Raw genomic sequence first — 25,357 nt, 5'->3', positions numbered from 1 at the left:
CCATTGTCCTCGTCACCTATCCCCTGTCCTCTGTGCCTCTAACCAACATCTTCCCATTGTCCTCGTCACCTATCCCCTGTCCTCTGTGCCTCTAACCAACATCTTCCCATTGTCCTCGTCACCTATCCCCTGTCCTCTGTGCCTCTAACCAACATCTTCCCATTGTCCTCGTCACCTATCCTCTGTGCCTCTCCTCCAGACCTCATTATTGGAACTGTGCCCAGGGAGACAGACATTTCGAGAAAAGGATTTACTTTTAAGTTAATGGTGAGATTCATACCAGCTCACACTTCAACCATGCAGCACAACATGGCATTTAACAAAACACACGCCAACGAGCATGAACATTACAGCAACCGTGCTGAAACAACTTAACAAAATAATAACTGCAGGTAAAGAACGCACTGGGTCGGGTGCCCAGCATCCTCTACGGACTAGGAGAAAAGGATTTACCGGTAGGTATTAAAATCCTGTTTTCTCATACGTCCTAGAGGATGCTGGGGTCCACTTCATTTACCATGGGGTTATACCAAAGCTCCAGTGCGGGCGGGAGAGTGAGGATGACCCTGCAGCACCGATTGACCAAACTTGAAGTCCTCATCGGCCAAGGTGTAAAACTTGTAAAACTTAGCAAACGTGTTTGCCCCTGACCAAGTAGCTGCTCGACAAAGTTGTAACGCCAAAACCCCCCAGGCAGCCGCCCAGGATGAGCCCACCTTTCTATTAGAATGGGCATTCACCGAATTCGGTATCGGCAATCCTGCCGTGGAATGAGCATGCTGAATCGTACCTCTGATCCAGCGCGCAATCGTCTGCTTAGTAGCAGGACACCCAATCTTGTTGCGAGCATACAGGACAAACAGAGCCTCTGTTTTCCGCATCCGAGCTGTTCTTGCAATATAAATTTTCAAAGCTCTGACCACATCCAGAGACTTTGATGCAGCGAAGGTGTCAGTAGCCACTGGCACCACGATAGGTTGGTTTATATGGAAAGATGAAACCACCTTCGGAAGAAATTGCTGATGAGTCCTTAACTCAGCCCTGTCTTCATGGAAGATCAGGTAAGGGCTCTTGTGTGACAAGGCCCCTAACTCAGACACCCTCCTTGCGGATGCCAAGGCCAACAGCATGACCACTTTCCAAGTGAGAAACTTCAACACTATCTCCTGGGGAGGTTCAAACCAATCCGATTGAAGGAACTGCAACACCATGTTAAGATTCCATGGTGCAACTGGAGGCACAAAAGGAGGTTGTATGTGCAGAACCCCTTTCACGAACGTCTGAACTTCTGGAAGGGAGGCCAATTGTTTCTGAAAGAAAACGGACAAGGCTGAAATCTGGACCTTGATTGAACCCAATCTTAGGCCCGCATTCACACCTGCCTGCAGAAAATGGAGAAAACGTCCAAACTGAAACTCTTCCGTAGGAGCCTTCTTGGATTCACACCAAGACACACATTTTCTCCAAATATGGTGGTAATGTTTAGACGTTACTCCTTTCCTGGCCTGAATCAGAGTGGGAATTACTTCTTTGGGAATACCCTTTCGTGCTAGGATCCGGCGCTCAACAATCATGCCGTCAAACGTAGCCGCGGTAAGTCTTGATACACGCATGGCCCCTGCTGCAGCAGGTCCTCGCGAAGAGGAAGAGGCCGAGGATCTTCTATGAGCAACTCCTGAAGATCTGGATACCAAGCTCTCCTTGGCCATTCTGGGACAATGAGGATCGCTCGAACCCTTGTTCTTCTTATGATCTTGAGCACTTTTGGTATTAGTGGAAGTGGAGGAAAGTGCATCCACTGCTATTGCTTGAGGGTCTCTCGACCTGGAACAATATCTCTGAAGCTTCTTGTTGAGACGAGATGCCATCATGTCTACTTGAGGAACTCCCCAAAGACCTGACACCTCTGCGAAGACTTCTTGGTGGAGGCCCCATTCTCCTGGGTGGAATTCGTGTCTGCTGAGGAAGTCTGCTTCCCAGTTGTCCAGTCCGGAATGAAAATTGCCGACAGAGCTCTTGCATGTCTTTCTGCCCAGAGGAGGATCTTTGTCACCTCTGCCATTGCCCCTCTGCTTTTCGTTCCGCCCTGACGGTTTATGTACGCAACCGCTGTTACATTGTCCGACTGGATCTGTACGGGTTGATCTTGAACAAGATGGACCGCTTGTAGAAGGCCGTTGTAAATGGCTCTCAATTCCAGAACGTTTACGTGAAGACAAGTTTCTTGACTTGACCACCTTCCTTGAAGCTTTCCCCCTGTGTGACTGCTCCCCAGCCTCGGAGACTTGCATCCGTGGTCACCAGGATTCAGTCTTGAATCCCGAACTTGCGTCCCTCTAAGAGGTGAGAATTGTGTAGCCACCACAGGAGTGAAATCCTGGCTTTGGTTGACAGGATTATCCTCTGATGCATGTGTAGATGGGATTCGGACCACTTGTCCAATAGGTCCCACTGGAATACTCTGGCATGGAATTAGCCAAACTGTATGGCCTCGTAGGCCGCTACCATCTTCCCCAACAACCGAATGCATTGATGAATTGACACCCTTGTTGGCTTCAGAATTTATTTGACCATTCTCTGTATTCCCAGAGCCTTTTCCACTGGAAGAAATACCCTCTGTACTTCTGTGTCCAGTATCATCCCCAGAAAGGACAATCTTGTCGTCGGTTCCAACTGTGACTTTGGAAAATTTATGATCCAACCGTGTTGTTGAAGTAACCTTTCCCTGGACCTCGCTTTTATCAGGAGATTGTGCAGGTAAGGAATTATATTGACTCCTTGCTGTCGAAGGAGGACCATCATCTCCGCCATCAACTTGGAGAATACCCTCGGTGCCGTGGAGAGTCCGAACCGCAACGTCTGAATTTGGTAATGACAATCCTGCACTGCGAATCTCAGATTAGCTTGATGCGGAAGATAGATAGGGACATGTAAGTAAGCATCCTTTATGTCTACCAAGACCATGAAGTCCCCCTCCTCCAGACTGGAAATCACTGCCCTCAGAGATCCCATCTTGAACCTTTGCAGGTAGAGATTCAGTGTTTCCAGATTTAGAATAGGTCTGACCGAGCCGTCCGGCTTCGGAACCACGAAAAGGCTCGAATAAGACCCTTCTCTTTTGTCACGATCCGGGTATCTGGACGCCATTACTTACCCTTCAGATGCCTCCTAAGGCGGGCTCAGCGTTCCAGGACCGGATTCCGCTGTTCCTGAGTTTCCACATACAGAGTGGTCTTTTCATCAGCCGCGGCCTCCGCTGTGCCCGCGTGGTTAAATGTGCATCTATCAGCCTGGCGTCTCCTGTCTCCGGTGGCCGGCGCCGCCATTACTGTTTCCCAGACCACATGGATTACAAACCAAACTTCCCTCCAAGTGTCTGCATGGGCGCAGCCATCTTGGATTCTGTCATCTGATCATTTCCACCAATCTGCTGTCTGTGTTGTTGATTTGCATAATTGCCTAGCCAACCCCTTCCTTGCTGCAGGTATAAGTAAGCTGTACCTGAGCAAGGAAGACGTCAGTGCTTTGGTTGTCAAACCTAGTTCCTGTTTGTCTCTCTTCTATGATTGTCTTCCAGGTTCCAGCTCCTGTCTCAAGACTTCCACCATAGAGACCCGCACCAGCATTCCACCTGCGGTGTAGCCTGACTCTCCAATCCATTGTGGATTCATCTGTTTCCAGCTACAACACTACCTGCTTCCAGCCTCAGCTTCCAGCAGAGTACAGCTTCCCTTAAAGGGCCGGTGTCCTTTCTACACTTTACCACTCTCCACCGGAATTATTATTTCTCCGCTCTCAAGTTCTACATTTCAGTTCACATTTCATCGCTCCCAAAGTTCATTTATTATTTAACTGGTTCCAGCCAGTATCCACTCCGTGCTAACAACAGTCTGGTTCCAGCCAGTATCCACAGCAGCTGTTTTACCTTCAGCAACCCAGCTCTTCCTGGAACACCAGCTGGTATAATCCTTGGTTATCTCCATTGCTACAGCCGGGCCTGGTAAGGACTTTCCATCTAGAAGATCATAAGAACTATCTCACACTACCAGTGCCCTGTGGCTCCTGCCATGCTGTAGTACTCAGGAACTGTATTTATTCTTTGCTGACTTTTACGTTTTCTTTTATTGCTGCTGTGATGCGGAGTTGTCATAATAAACATCATTGACTTTTATCTAAGTTGTCGTGGTCACGCCTTCGGGCAGTTATTATTCATGTTACTTACATGTCCAGGGGTCTGATACAACCTCCCAGGTTCCGGTACATCTCAGCCCCTACAACTGAGGCTGCCTCCCGTCAGCTCAGGCCCTCAGTTGTGACAGTAAGCACTGACCTAATGAATCCAGCCGGAGACCAGGATCAAGCGGCCAGGCCGATGCAAGAACTGGCAGCCCGACTAGAACATCAGGAGGCTGCACAGGGCCACATCATCCGCTGTCTCCAGGATCTCTCTACTCGGCTGGATGGGATTCAGACAACTCTCCGTGGATCAGGCGCGTCTGGTGCGTCAACCACAGTGACTCCAGCTATAACCCCACCCACCTTACCCATTTCTGCTCCACGTCTTCATCTTCCAACGCCAGCAAAATTTGACGGATCTCCAAGATTCTGCAGGGGATTTCTCAACCAGTGTGAGATTCAGTTTGAGCTACAACCTGGCAATTTTCCCAGTGACCGTACAAAAATTGCCTACATTATTTCTCTTCTCAGTGGCTCAGCTCTTGATTGGGCATCACCGTTATGGGAGAGGTCCGACACCCTGCTATCTTCTTACACTGCATTTGTGTCAACATTCAGGCGCATCTTCGACGAGCCAGGCCGGGTAACTTCAGCTTCGTCTGAGATTCTCCGTTTACGCCAGGAATCACGTACTGTAGGACAATATCTTATACAGTTCCAGATCCTGGCATCCGAACTGGCATGGAACGACGAGGCCCTGTATGCTGCATTCTGGCATGGTTTATCCGAGCGTATTAAAGATGAGTTAGCTACCAGAGACTTACCCTCCAAGTTAGATGAGCTAATCTCACTTTGTACGAAAGTTGACTTGCGTTTCAGAGAGAGAGCAACAGAGCGAGGAAGATCATCTGCTCCAAAATCTTCTACTCCTCCTCCTCGCCAACTGTCACCAACTACAGATGAACCCATGCAAATTGGCCGTTCCCGTTTAACTCCTGCTGAGCGCCGAAGACGTCTCTCCGAGTTTCTCTGTCTGTATTGTGCAGCTCCGTCTCACACCATTAATGCCTGTCCCAAACGTCCGGGAAACTCCAAATCCTAGCTCGCCAAGGAGAGGGCCGGCTAGGAGTAATGATCTCCTCTCCATCTCCTCAAGATTGTAACCTCCCAGTCTCGCTTCAAGTTGCTCAACGTTATCAGAACGTCATTGCCCTCCTGGATTCCAGAGCAGCTGGGAACTTTATTACTGAAGCCTATGTTAAACGGTGGTCCCTACCCACCGAGAGACTTCCTTCGTCCCTTTCCTTAACTGCTGTGGATGGCAGTAAAATTTTTGATACAGTTATTTCTCTAAGGACTCTACCAGTTCGTCTGAGAGTGGGAGTTCTTCATTCCGAACTTATTTCATTTTTAGTGATTCCAAGAGCCACACATCCTGTGGTCCTGGGCCTTCCATGGCTCCGTCTTCACAATCCTACAATTGATTGGACGACTACGCAAATCCTGGCATGGGGTTCCTCCTGTACTAAGACATGTTTGTTTAAAGTGTTGCCTGTCTGTTCTTCCTCCCCCAGGTCGTCTGATGTTCCACCTCCTCCATATCAAGATTTCACGGATGTGTTCAGTAAAGCTTCTGCTGATATCCTTCCTCCTCATAGAGAATGGGACTGCCCGATTGATCTCGTTCCAGGGAAGGTTCCACCTCGAGGCCGAACTTATCCGTTGTCTCTCCCCGAGACACAGTCTATGGAGGAATACATTAAAGAGAACCTAGCAAAGGGGTTCATTCGACCTTCTTCTTCTCCAGCCGGCGCAGGCTTCTTTTTTGTAAAGAAGAAAGATGGTGGTCTGCGGCCGTGCATCGACTACAGAGGTTTGAACGACATTACCATCAAGAACCGCTATCCTTTACCCCTGATTACTGAGCTCTTTGACAGAGTTAGCGGAACTACCATCTTTACAAAGCTGGACCTGAGAGGTGCATACAATCTCATCCGGATCCGTGAGGGTGACGAGTGGAAGACCGCCTTTAACACCCGTGACGGACATTATGAGTACCTCGTCATGCCCTTCGGATTGAGCAATGCTCCAGCTGTCTTCCAGCATTTCGTCATTGAGATCTTCAGAGACATTCTATACCGTCATGTCGTGGTCTATCTAGATGATATCCTCATTTTTGCCAACGATTTAGAGGAACATCGTTTCTGGGTAAAGGAGGTTCTGTCCCGTCTCCGTGTCAATCATCTCTACTGCAAATTAGAGAAATGCGTCTTTGAAGTCAAGTCCATTCCGTTTCTAGGGTACATTGTGTCCGGTTCCGGACTAGAGATGGATCCTGAGAAACTACAAGCAATCCAGAATTGGCCGGTACCCTTAACCCTCAAAGGGGTCCAGAGGTTCTTAGGGTTCGCCAATTATTACCGAAAGTTTATACGAGACTTTTCCACCATTGTGGCGCCTATTACTGCTTTCACCAAGAAGGGTGCTAACCCGTCCAAGTGGTCTGAAGAAGCCATGCAAGCTTTTCATCTTTTAAAACAGAGGTTCATCTCTGCACCTGTCCTGAAACAGCCTGACATCGACTCTCCTTTCATCTTAGAGGTGGATGCCTCCTCCGTTGGAGTAGGAGCGGTGTTATCTCAGAGGGCTAAAGATGGTCATTTACATCCTTGCAGTTTCTTCTCACGGAAGTTCTCCCCAGCGGAGCGCAACTATGCCATTGGCGACCAGGAGTTGCTAGCCATCAAGCTCGCTCTAGAGGAGTGGAGATATCTGTTGGAGGGAGCTTCTCATTCAATCACCATCCTTACAGACCACAAGAACCTTCTATATCTAAAAGGCGCACAATGTCTCAACCCTCGTCAGGCCAGATGGGCACTTTTCTTTTCCAGGTTCGACTTTAAACTCCAGTTCTGTCCGGGCTCTCAGAATCGCAAGGCCGATGCCCTTTCCCGCTCATGGGAGCAAGAAAATGAGTCAGAGTCTTCAGACAAGCATCCTATTATAAATCCGTTGGCATTCTCCACGGTAGGGATGGACTCTACGCCCCCATCAGGGAAAAGTTTTGTGAAGCCGACACTAAGGAAGAAGCTCATGCATTGGGCCCATGCTTCCCGTTTTGCCGGACATACAGGTATCCAAAAAACCCTGGAGTTTATCTCTAGGTCCTATTGGTGGCCAACTCTGAAAAAGGACGTTTTGGAGTTTATTGCATCTTGCCCAAAGTGTGCTCAACATAAAGTATCCCGCCAGTCGCCTGCGGGGCAACTGGTTCCACTATCTGTTCCCCGTCGACCATGGACCCATTTGTCGATGGATTTTATTACAGATTTGCCCATGTGCAACAAGTTCAATACCATCTGGGTGGTAGTTGACCGGTTCACCAAGATGGCGCACTTCATTCCTCTCACCGGTCTTCCGTCAGCTTCCAAGTTGGCTCAAGTATTCATACAAGAGATCTTCCGACTCCACGGTCTTCCAGAAGAAATTATCTCAGATCGAGGAGTTCAATTCACAGCCAAATTCTGGCGAAGTTTATGTCAAGTCCTCCAAGTCAAGTTAAAGTTTTCCACGGCTTACCATCCTCAGACCAATGGTCAAACTGAGAGGGTGAATCAGGACTTGGAGGCCTTCCTCCGCATCTATGTGTCCTCCTCTCAAGATGACTGGGTTCAATTACTTCCCTGGGCCGAGTTCTGTCATAACAACCAGTATCATTCTTCATCTTCTTCAACACCATTCTTCACCAACTTTGGATTCCACCCTAAAGTCCCTGAGTTCCAACCGCTTCCAGCAACTTCTGTTCCCGCAGTGGATATCACCTTGCATCAGTTTGCCAATATCTGGAAGAGCGTACGATCAGCTCTGCTCAAGGCATCGTTCAGGTACAAGAAGTTTGCGGATAAGAAGCGTCGAGCAGTTCCTGCTCTCAAGGTGGGTGATCGGGTATGGTTATCCACGAAGAATTTGAGGTTAAGAGTTCCCAGTATGAAGTTTGCACCTCGCTACATCGGTCCTTTCAAAATTGATCAAGTCATCAATCCTGTTGCTTACAGACTCCAGTTACCTCCCTTCTTAAAAATACCCAGGACATTCCATGTTTCCCTGTTGAAACCGCTAATCTTGAATCGGTTTCATTCCTCACTTCCACCAACTCCGAAAGTCCAAACTCAACGAGGCGTTGAGTATGAAGTGGCCAAGATCCTGGACTCACGTCACCGTTACGGTCAACTTCAGTATCTCATTGACTGGAAGGGCTATGGTCCTGAAGAACGCTCTTGGACCAATGCCTCTGACGTCCATGCTCCTGCCTTGGTCCGAAATTTCCACGCAAAGTTTCCTTTAAAGCCTAAGAAGTGTCCTGGGGCCACTCCTAAAGGGGGGGGTGCTGTCACGATCCGGGTATCTGGACGCCATTACTTACCCTTCAGATGCCTCCTAAGGCGGGCTCAGCGTTCCAGGACCGGATTCCGCTGTTCCTGAGTTTCCACATACAGAGTGGTCTTTTCATCAGCCGCGGCCTCCGCTGTGCCCGCGTGGTTAAATGTGCATCTATCAGCCTGGCGTCTCCTGTCTCCGGTGGCCGGCGCCGCCATTACTGTTTCCCAGACCACATGGATTACAAACCAAACTTCCCTCCAAGTGTCTGCATGGGCGCAGCCATCTTGGATTCTGTCATCTGATCATTTCCACCAATCTGCTGTCTGTGTTGTTGATTTGCATAATTGCCTAGCCAACCCCTTCCTTGCTGCAGGTATAAGTAAGCTGTACCTGAGCAAGGAAGACGTCAGTGCTTTGGTTGTCAAACCTAGTTCCTGTTTGTCTCTCTTCTATGATTGTCTTCCAGGTTCCAGCTCCTGTCTCAAGACTTCCACCATAGAGACCCGCACCAGCATTCCACCTGCGGTGTAGCCTGACTCTCCAATCCATTGTGGATTCATCTGTTTCCAGCTACAACACTACCTGCTTCCAGCCTCAGCTTCCAGCAGAGTACAGCTTCCCTTAAAGGGCCGGTGTCCTTTCTACACTTTACCACTCTCCACCGGAATTATTATTTCTCCGCTCTCAAGTTCTACATTTCAGTTCACATTTCATCGCTCCCAAAGTTCATTTATTATTTAACTGGTTCCAGCCAGTATCCACTCCGTGCTAACAACAGTCTGGTTCCAGCCAGTATCCACAGCAGCTGTTTTACCTTCAGCAACCCAGCTCTTCCTGGAACACCAGCTGGTACAATCCTGGGTTATCTCCATTGCTACAGCCGGGCCTGGTAAGGACTTTCCATCTAGAAGATCATAAGAACTATCTCACACTACCAGTGCCCTGTGGCTCCTGCCATCCTGTAGTACCCAGGAACTGTATTTATTCTTTGCTGACTTTTACGTTTTCTTTTATTGCTGCTGTGATGCGGAGTTGTCATAATAAACATCATTGACTTTTATCTAAGTTGTCGTGGTCACGCCTTCGGGCAGTTATTATTCATGTTAGTTACATGTCCAGGGGTCTGATACAACCTCCCAGGTTCCGGTACATCTCAGCCCCTACAACTGAGGCTGCCTCCCGTCAGCTCAGGCCCTCAGTTGTGACATCTTTGTTGTAACCAGGGAACCAGGACAATCACTTGATCCTGACACAATTTTTGTATTGCTGCTGCCACCACTTCCCTGTCTGAGATAGAAGCTGGCAAGGTTGATTTGAAAAATCGGCATGGGAGAATGTCTTGAAACTCCAGCTTGTACCCGTGGGACACAATTTGTAAAACCCACGGATCCAGACCAGATTGAACCCAAATCTGACTGAAGAGTTACAGACGTGCCCCCAGCTGAGCGGACTCCCGCAAGGGAGCCCCAGCGTCATGCTGAAGATTTGGCAGAATCAGAGGTTGATTTCTGCTCCTGTGATCCTGTAGACGCTGTGGACTTTTTTTCCCTTTCCCCTTCCTTTACCTGCAAAGAAAGTGGAACCTTTACCCTTTTTGTACTTATTGGGCCGAAAGGACTGCATCTGAGAGTGATGTGTCTTTTTAGCCGGCGCAGGAACATTAGGTAAAAATGACGATTTGCCTGCGGTAGCCGCAGAAACTAAAGCATCCAGCTTATCTCCAAACAAGGCTTCACCTTTGTATTCTTTTTGGAATCTGCGTCAGCATTCCATTGGCGAATCCACAACGCCCTCCGTGCTGAGATTGCCATGGTAGCGGCTCTTGATCCCAAGAGACCAATATCCTTCATTGCTTCTAGCATGTACGCAGCAGCGTCTTTGATATGACCTAACGTTAGGAGAATCTCGTCTCTATCTATTGTGTCATTTTCTGATGACAAGTTTTCTGACCACTTTTCAATAGCACTACTCACCCACGCGCAGGAAATGGTAGGTCTGAGTAGTGTCCCATTGGCCACATAAATAGATTTTAACGTAGTCTCCAACTTGCAGTCTGCCGGGTCCTTTAGTGAAGCCGCCCCAGACGCAGGGATAATCACCTTTTCTGTTAATCGTGACAGAGCACTGTCTAAAATGGGGGGTGATTCCCACCTTTTCCTATCCTCTGCAGGGAAAGGGTACGCTGCCTGAATTCTTTTGGGAATCTGAAATTTATTTTCAGGGTTAGTCCAGACTGTTCAGCTCATGAGGTGGAGGGAAAGTTACATTTATTTAGAAACTCATTTTTGGGCATTAAACTGTTATTGCCAGACTCTTTGTCTATTTCTCTAGTCTACCTAGATCCTCAATCATTTGTTTCCCCCTCCTGGTGTGTCTACCCTGTTGCATACCTTTGTGTCATCGGCACTTTCCCTTTAATGCCATTTGCAATGTCACCAATGAAGATATTAGAAAGCCCTGGTCCAAGTACAGATCCCTGGGGTACTCCACTGGTAACCTTTCCCTCGGGTGTATTACGATACACCGTCGCCAGGAACCCAACCACCGGAATGCCGGCAGCGGGGTGCGCGCAAAATAGCCCCTTGCGGTCTTGCTGCGTTCGCCACGCTGTGGGCACAGTGGCGCGCTTTTTAATTTACCTCCATGTTTGTTGTGGACACCTCAAGAGGGAGAATAGTTGTCGGTATCCTGACGGTCGGGATTTTGAGTGCCACCCTTTTCCCTCCTGTGAATGCACTCCATTTACCACAACTCTCTGTTTTCTATCCTGCAACCAAGATCTTATCCATTCAATAATTCTAGTATCCAGTCACAAGCTTTAGAGTGTATTTAGCAGTCTGCGATGTGGAACAGTGTCAGAAGCCTTACTAAAGTCTGGATAAGCTATGGCACCCTGAGTGTCCCCTGTGGAGGCAGAATGTAACCCTAACCCTCACTGGCACGTCCTAATGACACATACACATATACAACACATAACCATAAATGTAACCACATCATATCCTCCGCACAGGGCCGCCATAGTCACCAGGGATGAGGTTTATTACAGATCACTAGTGACTACCGTGCGAGAAGAGATTGGAATGAGGCGGTGTGACTTTAGCTCGTTACACAATTACGGTTTGTTTGCAGTATTGTACCTCAGTGGCTGGTGATGCCATTTATTGTGGATGGCGTGTAATGGATGCTATCACATGTGTACGTGACACATGTATGAAGAATAGAAACTCACATGTTCTGTGTTTATAGAGAAATATCCAGATCTCTACACATGGCGACAGTCCCTGTGTACTGCGGTTCCCTTCCATGTCTGAGCTCTGTGCGTCATCTGTTTCCTCGTAGTCTCCGTACTGGCGGTGGAAGAATATGAAGAGTTACAGACCAGCTTACAGATGGAGAAAGATCTGCGGCACACAGCGGAGTCACTGGCGCAGGAGGTAATGTGATACGTGACACCTGTATACTGTGTGTGACTGAAGCTGTATACAGAGCACAGTGTGACTAGGACGCACCAGGAGACTGTGCTGAGTAATGTGATATATGACACCTGTATACTGTGTGTGACTGAGGCTGTATACGGAGCACAATGTGACTAGAATGCACCAGGAGACTGCGCTGAGTAATGTGATATATGACACCTGTATACTGTGTGTGACTGAGGCTGTATACAGAGAACAATGTGACTAGGACGCACCAGGAGATTGCGCTGCGTAATGTGATATGTGACACCTGTATACTGTGTGTGACTGAGGCTGTATACGTAGCACAATGTGACTAGGATGCACCAGGAGACTGCGCTGAGTAATGTGATATATGACACCTGTATACTGTGTGTGACTGAGGCTGTATACAGAGCACAATGTGACTAGGACGCACCAGGAGACTGCGCTGAGTAATGTGATATATGACACCTGTATACTGTGTGTGACTGAGGCTGTATACAGAGAACAATGTGACTAGGACGCACCAGGAGACTGCGCTGAGTAATGTGATATATGACACCTGTATACTGTGTGTGACTGAAGCTGTATACAGAGCACAGTGTGACTAGGACGCACCAGGAGACTGCGCTGAGTAATGTGATATATGACACCTGTATACTGTGTGTGACTGAGGCTGTATACGGAGCACAATGTGACTAGGACGCACCAGGAGACTGCACTGAGTAATGTGATATGACACCTGTATACTGTGTGTGACTGAGGCTGTATACGGAGCACAATATGACTAGGATGCACCAGGAGACTGTGCTGAGTAATATGATATATGACACCTGTATACTGTGTGTGACTGAGGCTGTATACGGAGCACAATGTGACTAGGACGCACCAGGAGACTGCGCTGAGTAATGTGATATATGACACCTGTATACTGTGTGTGACTGAGGCTGTATACGGAGCACAATGTGACTAGGACGCACCTGGAGACTGCACTGAGTAATGTGATATGACACCTGTATACTGTGTGTGACTGAGGCTGTATACGGAGCACAATATGACTAGGACGCACCAGGAGACTGCGCTGAGTAATGTGATATATGACACCTGTACACTGTGTGTGACTGAGGCTGTATACGGAGCACAATGTGACTAGGACGCACCAGGAGACTGCACTGAGTAATGTGATATGACACCTGTATACTGTGTGTGACTGAGGCTGTATACGGAGCACAATATGACTAGGATGCACCAGGAGACTGTGCTGAGTAATATGATATATGACACCTGTATACTGTGTGTGACTGAGGCTGTATACGGAGCACAATGTGACTAGGACGCACCAGGAGACTGCGCTGAGTAATGTGATATATGACACCTGTATACTGTGTGTGACTGAGGCTGTATACGGAGCACAATGTGACTAGGACGCACCTGGAGACTGCACTGAGTAATGTGATATGTGACACCTGTATACAGTGTGTGACTGAGGCTGTATACGGAGCACAATATGACTAGGATGCACCAGGAGACTGTGCTGAGTAATATGATATATGACACCTGTATACTGTGTGTGACTGAGGCTGTATACGGAGCACAATATGACTAGGATGCACCAGGAGACTGTGCTGAGTAATATGATATATGACACCTGTATACTGTGTGTGACTGAGGCTGTATACAGAGCACAATGTGACTAGGACGCACCAGGAGACTGCGCTGAGTTATGCGATATATGACACCTGTACACTGTGTGTGACTGAGGCTGTATACGGAGCACAATGTGACTAGGACGCACCAGGAGACTGCGCTGAGTAATGTGATATATGACACCTGTATACTGTGTGTGACTGAGGCTGTATACAGAGCACAATGTGACTAGGACGCACCAGGAGACTGCGCTGAGTAATGTGATATATGACACCTGTATACTGTGTGTGACTGAGGCTGCATACGGAGCACAATGTGACTAGGACGCACCAGGAGACTGCGCTGAGTAATGTGATATGACACCTGTATACTGTTTGTGACTGAGGCTGTATACGGAGCACAATGTGACTAGGACGCACCAGGAGACTGCGCTGAGTAATGTGATATATGACACCTGTGTACTGTGACTGCCTGTTGCTAGGCGCCGGGCAGGGGTCAGCGGGAGGTGCGGTGTCCCAGCTCCACGGTAATGGCCGAGATACGCACCTCCCGGCGCTAACAGTACCCTTCCTGAAGAGGGGTTAAGAAACCCATAGATCCAGGCTTCTGGGGATATTTCTTGAAAAATCCTTTCTTTAATTCAGGAGTATGAAGGAATTTCCCAGGCACCCAAGTTATCTCTTCAGGACCGTAGCCTTTCCAATGAACTAAAAAATCTACTTGACCCTGTACAAACTTGGAGTCCAGAATTTTCTCAACAACAAATTCTTGATGTCCTTGAATCAAGACTGGAGAAGGTCTCCTGAAACCTCTTACTTTAAATTTCTTAGAAACAAATGCCAATTTAAATAGAGAACAATGGAAGTTATTATTGATTCTCAAAGACCTGGGTAATTGCAGACGAAAAGCAACTGGATTGATTTTCTGGATGATTTTAAATGGTCCAATGTAATGGGGACCCAATTTTTGAGATCTCTGGCGGAGCTTGATGTTTCGGGCAGCTAACCATACCATGTCTCCTACTTTAACAGAACAAGGTTTCCGAAATCTGTCAGAAAATCTCTTAGACCGGACTGCCGCATCCTCCAAGGCTTGATGTGCTTTCCTGCAAATCCTCCTAAGGCGAGACACGAAAGAAACAGAAGAACTAGACAGTCGTGATGGAGTGAAATACCGGAAACACAGAAGAAAGGAGACATGGAAGTTGAAGAATGTTTAGAATTATTATACGCAAACTCTGCAAAGTGTAGATAGTCCACCCAATCATCCTGGCATTTAGATATATAACATCGTAGATGTTGCTCCAAAGATTGATTAAACTGTTCTGTCTGGCCTTTGGACTGTGGGTGACGAGAGACTGATATTGATTCCTAGTTCCGCACAGAAAGATCTCCAGAAACGGGCTATGAATTGAGAGCCTCTATCCGAGACAATGTCTTGTGGTAGGCCATGAATACGGAATATGTGCTGAACGAATAAAGAAGCAAGATCCTTAGTATTAGGCAATTTAGACAGAGGAATGAAATGAGCCATTTTACTGAAACAGTCAACCACCACCCAGATGACCGAACATTTGGAAGATCTTGGTAAATCTACAATAAAATCCATTGACAAATGGGTCCATGGCTTGGAGGGTACAGACAGAGGAAGTAATTGTCCAGAAGGAAGAACACGAGGAGACTTGTTTTTGGCACAGATATGACAGGCCCTAACAAACTCTTGAACGTCTGCCTTAATAGTTGGCCACCATACAGAGCGTGAGAGAAGATGTAAAATCTTATTAACCCCTGGATGTCCTGAAGTTTTGTTGGCATGGAACTCAGATAACACAGCTGATCTGAGTTTCTCTGGAACAAACAGGAGTCCTGAAGGAGTCTCAGATGGGGCCTGCATCTGTGCTGACTGGACTTGAGAGACAAGATTCATGGTTAGGCCAGCAAGGATACACCCTGGGAAAAAAATCGGCTCCGGATGCTTAGAGACTTCATGACAAGACAGAAAACTTCGGGCTATAGCGTCACATTTGATGTTTTTCGATCCGGGCCTATAGGTAATAATGAAATTGAACCTGGCAAAAAACAGTGCCCATCTGGCTTGTCGAGAATTTAATCTTTTAGCAGATTCAAGGTAGACTAAATTTTTGTGGTCTTTGAAAACGGTTATTGTATGCCTTGCTCCCTCCAGCCAGTGTCTCCATTCTTCCAAAGCACATTTGACTGCTAGAATCTCTCGATTCCCTGCGTCATAGTTGACTTCAGCAGGAGAAAATTTTCGAGAGGAAAACGCACAGGTATAGAGCTTATGACTGAGTGGATCCTCTTGCGAAAGTATAGCTCCAACGCCTACTTCGGAGGCGTCCACTTCTACAATGAAAGGTAGATTTGGATCGAGATGCCGAAGAACAGGAACAGAGATAAACGCTTTATTGATGTCCTCAGAAGCCTTTACCGCCTGTGGTGGCCAATGAGCAGGATATGCACCTTTCTTGGTCAGGCTCACAATTGGAGCAATAATTGAGGAAAAAGAATCAATGAATCTTCTGTAATATTTTGCAAAAACAAGGTAACGTTGAGTAGCTTTTAGATTGGAAGGACAGACCCATTCCACAATTGCCCGAAGTTTCTTAGGATCCATAGAAAACCCCTTTCGGTGATGATATATCCTAGGAAGACCACCTTCTCAACCTCAAATTCACATTTTTCCAATTTTGCATACAGATGATTCTCCCTTAGTTTGGGGAGGATCGCTTTTACATGAGCTCGATGTTCTTTAAGTTAGGCAGAGTAGATCAGAATATCATCGATATAGACGACCACAAATTTTCCAAGGAAATCCTGAAGAACATCATTTATGAGATCCTGGAAGATGGCAGGGGTGTTGGAGAGTCCAAAAGGCATAACCAAGTACTCATAGTGACCCGAATGAGTATTGAATGTGGTCTTCCATTCATCTCCCTGCCGGATCCGAATAAGATTATATGCCCCTCGTAAATCGATCTTGGAAAATATTGTAGCACTTTTGAGCTGATCAAATAAGACAGCGATCAGGTATAATGGGTATGAATTTTTGATTGTAATCTTATCAGTCCCCTGTAGTCAATACGTGGCCGTAAAGAGCTGTCCTTTTTACCGACGAAGAAAAAAACGGCTCCTACCGGTGACTTAGAAGACCTGATGAAGCCTTTTTCTAAGCTCTCCCGGATATATTCCTCCATAGCTTTCGTCTTGGGCAAAGACAGAGCGTAAAGGCGGCCCTTGGGGAGTCTAGCTTCAGGTATGAGATTGATTGCACAATCATAAGGGCGGTGAGGAGGCAGAGATTCAGCTTGTTGTTTGGAGAAAACGTCCGTAAAAGATATGTACTGGGTTGGCAACCCTTCAGGGACAGGAAGTGCTGAGCGAGGCATGGTCAGGAATTTGATTGCATATTCCGTGCCCCAAGAAACCAGATCTCCAGTACTCCAGTTGAATACTGGATTATGAATCTTAAGCCAAGGCAGGCCCAGAACAATTGGAGTTAGGGGACAGTGTACCAGAAAAAAGGATAACTCTTCACAACGGAACATTCTGACAAAAAACTGGAGGACTGGAGTCCGGGTACTGACCTGATCGTTTTGGAGAGGACTACCATCCAATCCACAAACGGAAATTGGTGAGCAAAGTGTTTCCGTAGGAATTCTTCTGGCAAGAGCAAATTCCAAGTCCATAAAAGTTCCGGCAGCCCTGGAATCAACAAAAGCAGTAACCTCACTAGGACCAGAAGGTGTTGTTATCCTCACGGGTAACAACAACAAATTATTTGTGGAGATTGAACAGATACCCGAAAAGACTCCCCAAATTTCTCGAGTCTACTAGTTTTCCGCTTTCTGAGGACAAATGTTCACCAGATGTCCCTTGGTCCCGCAATAGAGACACAGTCCAAGAGTACGACGTCTCGCCTTCTCTTGAGGTGTTAAATGGAAAGCCACGATTTGCATGGGTTCCTCCATATCCCCTACAACCTCTGGCACCGTCCAACGAGACGTAGGTGAGGGGACCTTTTTCTCCATTCTTTGTTCCCGAATCCGCCTATCTCATTTGATGGCTAACTCCATGAGTGCATCCAGGGTGGCCGTAGAAGGATATTGGACGAGAAAATCCTTGATTTGTTCTGTTAATCCTAACCGGAACTGACTCTGAAGTGCTGGGTCATTCCAGCCACAATCATTGGCCCATCTGCGAAATTCGGTACAATACACCTCAGAAGAGTTTCTCCCTTGTTTAAGAGAACGAAGATGGGCCCCTGCGGACGCTGCCCGATCTGGATCATCATAGAGACTGTGGGTCACCTTGTAACAGGGACATTATGATCCCTACTCGCTGGGTCTCAGTGCCCGAAGAGAAAGTCCTGAGCTTGAAATACAGCTTGCAACTTTCCCGGAAGTTCACAAACAGGTTTTCTGGAGGCCGTAAACAATCTGGGAGGTTTAGCTTAGGCTTCCTGGGAGCGGATAATGTGACAATCTGGGTCCTACGAGTTTCCTCCTGAAAGTCCATTCAAAGAGTAAGATCCCGTAGCTGCTGGGTCAAACCTTGGATCTGGCCCGCCAGATTCTGAGCCGGATTTTGTGTTGGACAAACCACCCACGGAGCTACGTTTTTTTGGCTGGTGATACTGTTACGGATGAGTACCTGGAACTCAGGGGAGTATGCGACAACTGGGAAGTTCCAGTACTCACAGGTAAAGCTGCAGCTAGAATTGATGTCTGCAACAACTCGTGCTCTACCCCTGACTCCGTTACCCCTCTTAGTGGTCGGATGGTGCCTGCGATGCTAGAGTTCTTCTGCCCACAGCAGACGCATTTGAATGGACAAATTAGGTACGCCCAAACTCTGATGCCCCCCCCCCCCCCCGGTCTTATTAAGTGACAAGGCACCATCCGAGACTGCGAGTGAGTAAGGGGGAACCTAACTAACCCTGCAACACCAATGCACGAGTGATAATGAGAACAACAATGGTCTTAGATGTTATAAGCAAATAAACAGTGAGAGCAACAATGCTCAGAGATGTTACAGATATAAATATAAACAAAGAACTATTAGCGTGGATACTCCATGAAAACCTGAACACCGGCTGCAAGATCTGGTCAAGACTCCAGGTCCCAGCACAACACAGGCAGGATCTCCAACGAGCTGACAGGTTCACACAGAAGCAGGAACTATCACCAGCGTCTTTGGAGTGACCAGGAAGAGAATATAAATGGTGCTGCACCAATCACAGAAGAAACTCCTTAATTGCAAATATCGTGCAGCTGTCCCGCTACGCGTCCTTGTACACAGCTGGGTACTTAGTTACCCAGCAACGGGGAACGCCGTCTGCCTCCGGCGTCCCCGTTGCTAGGGATCCGTCTGCTTACAGTGCCCGGCACCTGTTGCTAGGCGCCGGGCGGGGACCAGAAAACCTTGCACCTGGCATCCGCCTGTTGCTAGGCACCGAGCGGGGTCAGCGGGAGGTGCGGCGTCCCAGCTCCATAGCAACGGCCGGGACACGTGCCTCCCGCACACTCAGTACCTCTAAGGGGCATAACTACTGGGGGGCAGAGTAATTTTTAAGTTGATCATTTTTGTATGGCCCCCGAAGGATTTTATAAATATCCTGCGGAGTCGCAGCACTCTCACTGACCGTCCTCACAGAGGGTGACGCCATGCTTCTGCTGTCTTCCAGATGTACATTGAACAGAACCAGCTTAAACGCCAAAGCTGCCTCCTGCTCCAGAATAGTGCCCCCGACCAGCGGCTCCTCACAGCTCTAGAGGAGAACGCAAAGTTATCTCATGTTCTGGAAGAGGAGAGAATCCTCCATCAGCTGAAGGTAAGCGTTATTGGTGGGAGGAGCAGTGTCCCCCGCAGCACAGAGTATATCAGCAGCAGGGAGACAGACTGAGAGTTATATAGTGGGAGGAGCAGTGTCCCCAGCAGCACAGAGTATATCAGCAGCGGGAAGCCACAGACTGAGAGTTATATAGTGGGAGGAGCAGTGTCCCCAGCAGTACAGAGTATAAGCAGCGGGAAGCCTCAGACTGAGCGTTTTGTAGTGGGAGGAGCATGGTACCCAGCAGCACAGAGTATATCAGCAGCAGGGAGACGCAGACTGAGAGTTATATAGTGGGAGAAGCAGGGTGCCCAGCAGCACAGAGTATATCAGGAAATGTTTCAGTTATTTAAAACTTGCATCAAAATTTACAATATATACAGAAAACAAATAAATAAATAATACATTATGCAAAAAAAATAAAAAAAAATAATGATTAACAAACAGAACTCAAATTTACGTTCCTTGAATAAATAATATACACTGTATATATAAATATTTAGAAATAATACTCCAAACCAACCACCTCCCTCACCAACACTCCACCCAAACCTACACACTTATGTTTAAGAAAAACTGAGCAAAGCTAGTTAGATGTATGCAAACCTATTCCATAAAAAATGAAAGTACTTAAAATCTATGGGATGTGAAATGAAGAAAAGACCCTAAAGCTAGATTTAGAGAGGACTTCTACCGCCCACTCAAGGGGGTTTCAGGAGCCCCACCAACGGGACCACCTGACAGCATCCATCCTCTCCTTATCCAGAACCATCATCCTTTCCACCTCGTGCAGAATTAAATCCACCACCACTTCACAGGGAAGGACTTTATTTCTTATGGACACCTGACACCGTGCCATCCAAGTGTAATATCTAACTGCTAAACTGACTAAAAAATGGTGGTCAAATTAAATCTACCATATCTTTTGAAAGCTCCATAAGCCCACTCAGGGTAACTAAGCCCCGAAAGGCACGGGATACCCAGAGCTCCTGAAACTCTCTAGTAAACTGTTACATTAAAGGGACACTTGATCAGGAAATGGTCCATTGTCTCCACCTCCCCTAGACATTCCTCCCGTGGACAACCACGATCACTGGCATTTCTCCACATCATGTGCCCCTTTACGTAAAGCTTCCCGTGGAAAGAAAGCCAAGCAATATCTCTGAACTTCAGCTGTATTCTCTCCGAATTAATCAGAGCCAACCCTGCTGAAGCGACATCGCTCGGGCAATCCCTTAGTGACAGCGGAACATGAAATTGGGTTCACAAAATCCTCTCCCCCAACTCCTTCCTGGAAAGACTTTTGACTTCCTCCACTTCCAGACCCCAACGCTTTATCACTTTCAAGCACTGGATAACGTAGATCGGAAGATAACCATGCCGAATTTGAGGACTCTTCACTTGACCTCCTTCTAACCAAAACCAGAGGAAGGGAGACACCCAGATCCCAAAGCCACTTACCCATCGAGGGGGAGTCTCTAACACTAGGCTCCCAAAATAAAGTTTTACAAAAGTAAAGACCACAGGGTTGACAATACTCAAACCCCCGTCTTTCCGTGACTTATAAGTGATGCCCCTCTTGACTATATTTATTCTGTTCCTCCAAAGTAACATAAAGAACAGAGAGTTCAATTTGGTCCATAAAGATTGAGGCAAGAAGCACACATAGCTGACGTACAGAAAGATCGGGATCAGGTAGGTTTTGCACAAGTCAACCTTTTCCCTGTAACAAAATTTCCATCTCTTCCAGCTCTCTACTTTCCGGGCAGCATTTTCCAGTGTTCTCTCCCAATTTAGAGTGGCATAGTCACCATGGTCGAAACAGATGCCTAAAATCTTTATCTGTGAAGTGGCCGGGGGGAGGCTATCCGGAAGGCAAAATTCCTCGCCATCCTCCCCCATCCAGAAAACTTCACACTTCTCATGGTTTATTCTGGAGCACGAAGCTTCAGAGTATTCACAGATGAGATTTTCTACTTCACGTGCATCTGCCACTGATGACAGAAGCACTGTGACATCATCTGCATAAGCCACTACCTTCAGAGGGAACTCCACTCCCAGCTGAACTCCTCCCACTGTACCGTTCTCTACCCTTCTGATGAAGGGATCGATCCCAAATACATATAGAAGGGGGCTCTGGGGGCATCCTTGACGAACACCAGAGCTCACCCCAAAGGTAGGACCCACCCTACCATTAACAAGTGGGAAGCTCTCGGCCTGACTGTATATTGTTCTTAGCCAATTCACCACCCTGACTGGAAATCCATACCTTTCAAGCAAGGCCCACATGTACTCATGATTTACTCGGTCAAAAGCCTTAGACTGATCTAATGCCAGCAAGTACTTTCCCCTTTTCTCAACACGGCACTGCTCTATGGCCTCCCGGACGCCAAGGACTGCACTAAAGGTGCCGCGGCCCTTCACAGTACAGTGGTGAGATGGGGAAAGCAGTTGTTCAGAAAACTCTGACAACCTATTGAAAAGTACTTTTGCCAAATTCTTTCTATTTGTATTGAGAAGGGCGATGGGGCCCCACTTCTCATTGCGAGAAGGATCCTTACCTTTGGACAACAATATGAGAGCAGATAACCTCATAGAAGGAGGGAGAATTCCCTCGTCCAGGCACTCATTATGTACTTCTACAAGGCAGGGAATCAAGAGGTCTGCAAAAGCTATATAAAACTCAGATGTTAACCCATCTGGGCCTGGAGACTTCTTTAAATTTAATCCTTCAATCGCCTTCCTGATTTCCTCTGCGGTCACATTATTTCCCAAAGTTTCAATAGAGGCATCTGGGTTACAAAGACCAGGAGTCTCCCTTAGAAATGTTTCCATCCTTTCTCTGATAAGTGGCTGCTCAGACAAAAGATTGGAGTAATAGGATCCAATAACATTCAGGATGCCTTCCTTGTCCTCTTGAAGGACACCCTGTCTGTCATGCAGACCCCTCACCTCCTTCACCTTGACTGATTTTCCACAGCTTTGGTAGGGATCAGGCGAGTGGTACTTTCTAAAATCCCTCTCCACTACCAAGGAATCCAGTCGTTTATACTGATATTCCTTCATCTGAGCTTTCACCCGGGAGATTTCCCCACTATCTCCACACTCAGAGATTAAGAAATCCATTTTCCTTCTCAGGTTCTGATAGATATTCCTTCTTATCAAGTTCTTTTTTTGCTACCAGCCTATGGAAGAGTCTCCAAATTCTCTTTTTAGTTTCTTCCCACCACTCAGATCTACTCCAACCTGCCTCCAAAATTGTTTCCTGAGATTGAAAGAAGTCTCTAAAGAATTGTCTAACACTTTTTTCCTTTAGGAGCTCAGAGCTCAAGCGCCATAGGCCCCGTCCTTTCTGAGTAGCTTTTGAAGCATTCAAAGTTGTAACGACACAGCCGGCACGTTGTGTCACACAGTGATAAAAGACACGCAATTACTTCTTAGCCCTGGTCCAATCCCATGGACTACTCTAATTGCCGATCTGTATTTGGCTATATACTAGGCAATATTGTATTATATTGTATGATGTTATTGTTACAGTGTACAGTTATGTTTATCTGCTATATTTGGAAGATGTAGGTTATTTAGTTATACTGTGTGCAATGTAACTGGTAGCAGGATAAGTGTAGGCCAGAGTTGTGTAATATAGGTAAGTCAGGCCATTGTAATGTAAGTCCCCTAGCTGCACAATCAGATGGGAGTAAGATGAGCAGGTTAAACAGTAAACGGGTTATGTCTGGGCCTAATCTTATCATGTACACCCCATTGTGTGCAGGAACCCAGACACCTCGTCTCCACTCCTCTGTGACCCCCTCACTCTGCTTGTGTGAGGCATAGATGGGGGGGGGACAAGGGGAGTGACCTCGACTGAGGGACAGGGAGAGTGTGAGCTGGGGTAAGGGGAGAATGTTGTAGGTGACTGGCTAAAGGGGGGTACTCACGGAGCGATCGCAGCTTAAAATCTAAGCAATCTGACTGGATTGCTTAGATTTCAAGCAGCAATCACTCCGTGTGTACCCCCCACAGTGATAGCGATGCGCAGCCCCGCGCATCGCTATCGCTGGTGCTAGATTGGTCTGCATGCAGGCCAATCTAGCAGGTCGCTCACTTCACCCACTGAGTGAAATGAGCGGCTCTCCCCGCACGCTCGGCACACAACGCACTGTGCTGAGTGGGGGGAGAGATGTGTGCTGAACGGTTCGCTTAGCACACATCTCTCCCACATCTGCCCATGAATACGGGCCTTAAGAAGTAATGTTCTGTCAGGAGTTCCAAGAGGGAATCATCATGTAGAATTGGATCACAGAAGTGCGCTGAACTGTGTTATAACTTATTCTGTCAATAAACCACTGTTGGTTTTTCATCTACCACCAAACGTCAGTGATTTGGAACCCGATATCTTCACATTAGTAATAGAGAGAAAAGCGTGACCAGAGAACTCTACTAGCTTTACCTCTGGAGGCAAAGTTTTCAAAGTTCCCTTAACAAAAAACCTATCTATCCTAGACCTACGACTACCACTAAAATAGGTGTAACCCGTGCGGTCTGGGAAATGGCGAACATGCACATCCACCAGACCCGCCTGTCTAACCATGCTAACTAAAAAATTGGAATCAGGACCCAGGGATGTCCTTGAACCTCCCCTGTCTTTTGGCCTGATAATGGTATTGAAATCACAACCAAAGACAATCTGCTGGGCCGTAAAAAGGAACGCTTTTATCTCCCTGAAGAGACATTTCCTGTCCCACTTTGACTGTGGCCCATAGATATTAATGAGCCTCAGGTCATGTCCCCTCAGGTTGACATCTAAAATCATACATCTACCTGCCTGTAATTCTATAACCCTGTGCACAGTTACCATACCAGTAAAAAGTACTGCCACCCCACCGTACGGCTCGGCCGCAAGAGACCAGTAGGAAGGCCCACGCCTCCACTCACGCTTCACCTTGTGGAGGATGTCCAACCTACTAATTCTGGTCTCTTGCAAAAATAAAAAGTAAATCTCAATCGTATTGAAAAAATCAAAGGACAGAGGTGGTCATTCCGAGTTGATCGCTAGCTGCATTCGTTCGCTGTGCAGCGATGAGGCAAAAAAAGGCACTTCTGCGCATGCGAATGCGGCGGAATGTGCACTCGCGTCGTACAATTGCAACGAACGATGTAGTTTCACACAAGGTCTAGCTAAGCTTTTTAGTCGCACTGCTGGCCGCAGAGTGATTGACAGGAAGAGGGCGTTTCTGGGTGTCAACTGACTGTTTTCAGGGAGTGTTCGGAAAAACGCAGGCGTGGCTGGGCGAACGCCGGGCGTGTTCGTGACGTCAAAACAGGAACTGAACAGTCTGAAGTGATCGCAAGCGCTGAGTCGGTATTGAGCTACTCTAAAACTGCACACATTTTTTTTGCTGCTGCTCTGCGATCCTTTCGTTTGCACTTCTGCTAAGCTAAAATACACTCCCAGTGGGCGGCGGCATAGCATTTGCACAGCTGCTAAAAACTGCTAGCGAGCGATAAACTCGGAATGACCACCAGAAAACGAGCACGTTCGGAAATTACGGAAGCCACATTAATGGTGGCACATTGTATGGGTTGGGGATCCATGTTTCATTTGGTTAAAGAAGCAGAACCTTGCTCACTTTTCCTTTACATCTTTCCCTGACCCCATATTTGAAGACCTGGATTCTCGTATCTCTTTCCCTTTGGGAGGGGTTTCCCTCTCCCCAATGACACCCAACATGCCATCCCCCTTACCTAACCCTTGGGACAGGTCATCATTACTCTGTGAGGGTCCAGGATCTGGTGGTTTGCGCTCAGATCTAGGTGCCAAGCCTGGAACCCCCAGTGAGTCACATGCAGGTGCTCCGATTGGTTCA

General features: G+C 47.4%; 1 protein-coding gene across 1 annotated transcript in view; it reads left to right on the top strand.

Annotated features, from left to right (window-relative positions):
* Positions 1-340: 340 nt before the first annotated feature.
* LOC135006849 (shootin-1-like) overlaps positions 341-25,357 on the top strand; it is a gene marked incomplete at its 3' end in the record, with an annotated part of 37,865 nt that continues 12,848 nt past the window's right edge. The window contains exons 1-3 of the mRNA XM_063952061.1: positions 341-392; positions 11,896-11,990; positions 19,344-19,490. Coding sequence (XP_063808131.1) covers positions 341-392; positions 11,896-11,990; positions 19,344-19,490 — 294 coding nt within the window. The remainder of the gene's footprint in view (positions 393-11,895; positions 11,991-19,343; positions 19,491-25,357) is intronic.

Source organism: Pseudophryne corroboree, unplaced genomic scaffold, assembly GCF_028390025.1.
Source record: "Pseudophryne corroboree isolate aPseCor3 unplaced genomic scaffold, aPseCor3.hap2 scaffold_2176, whole genome shotgun sequence".
NCBI classification, from domain to species: domain Eukaryota; kingdom Metazoa; phylum Chordata; class Amphibia; order Anura; family Myobatrachidae; genus Pseudophryne; species Pseudophryne corroboree.
The sequence above is the reverse complement of the archived record's forward strand: the minus strand, read 5'-3'. Positions and strand labels throughout refer to the sequence as shown.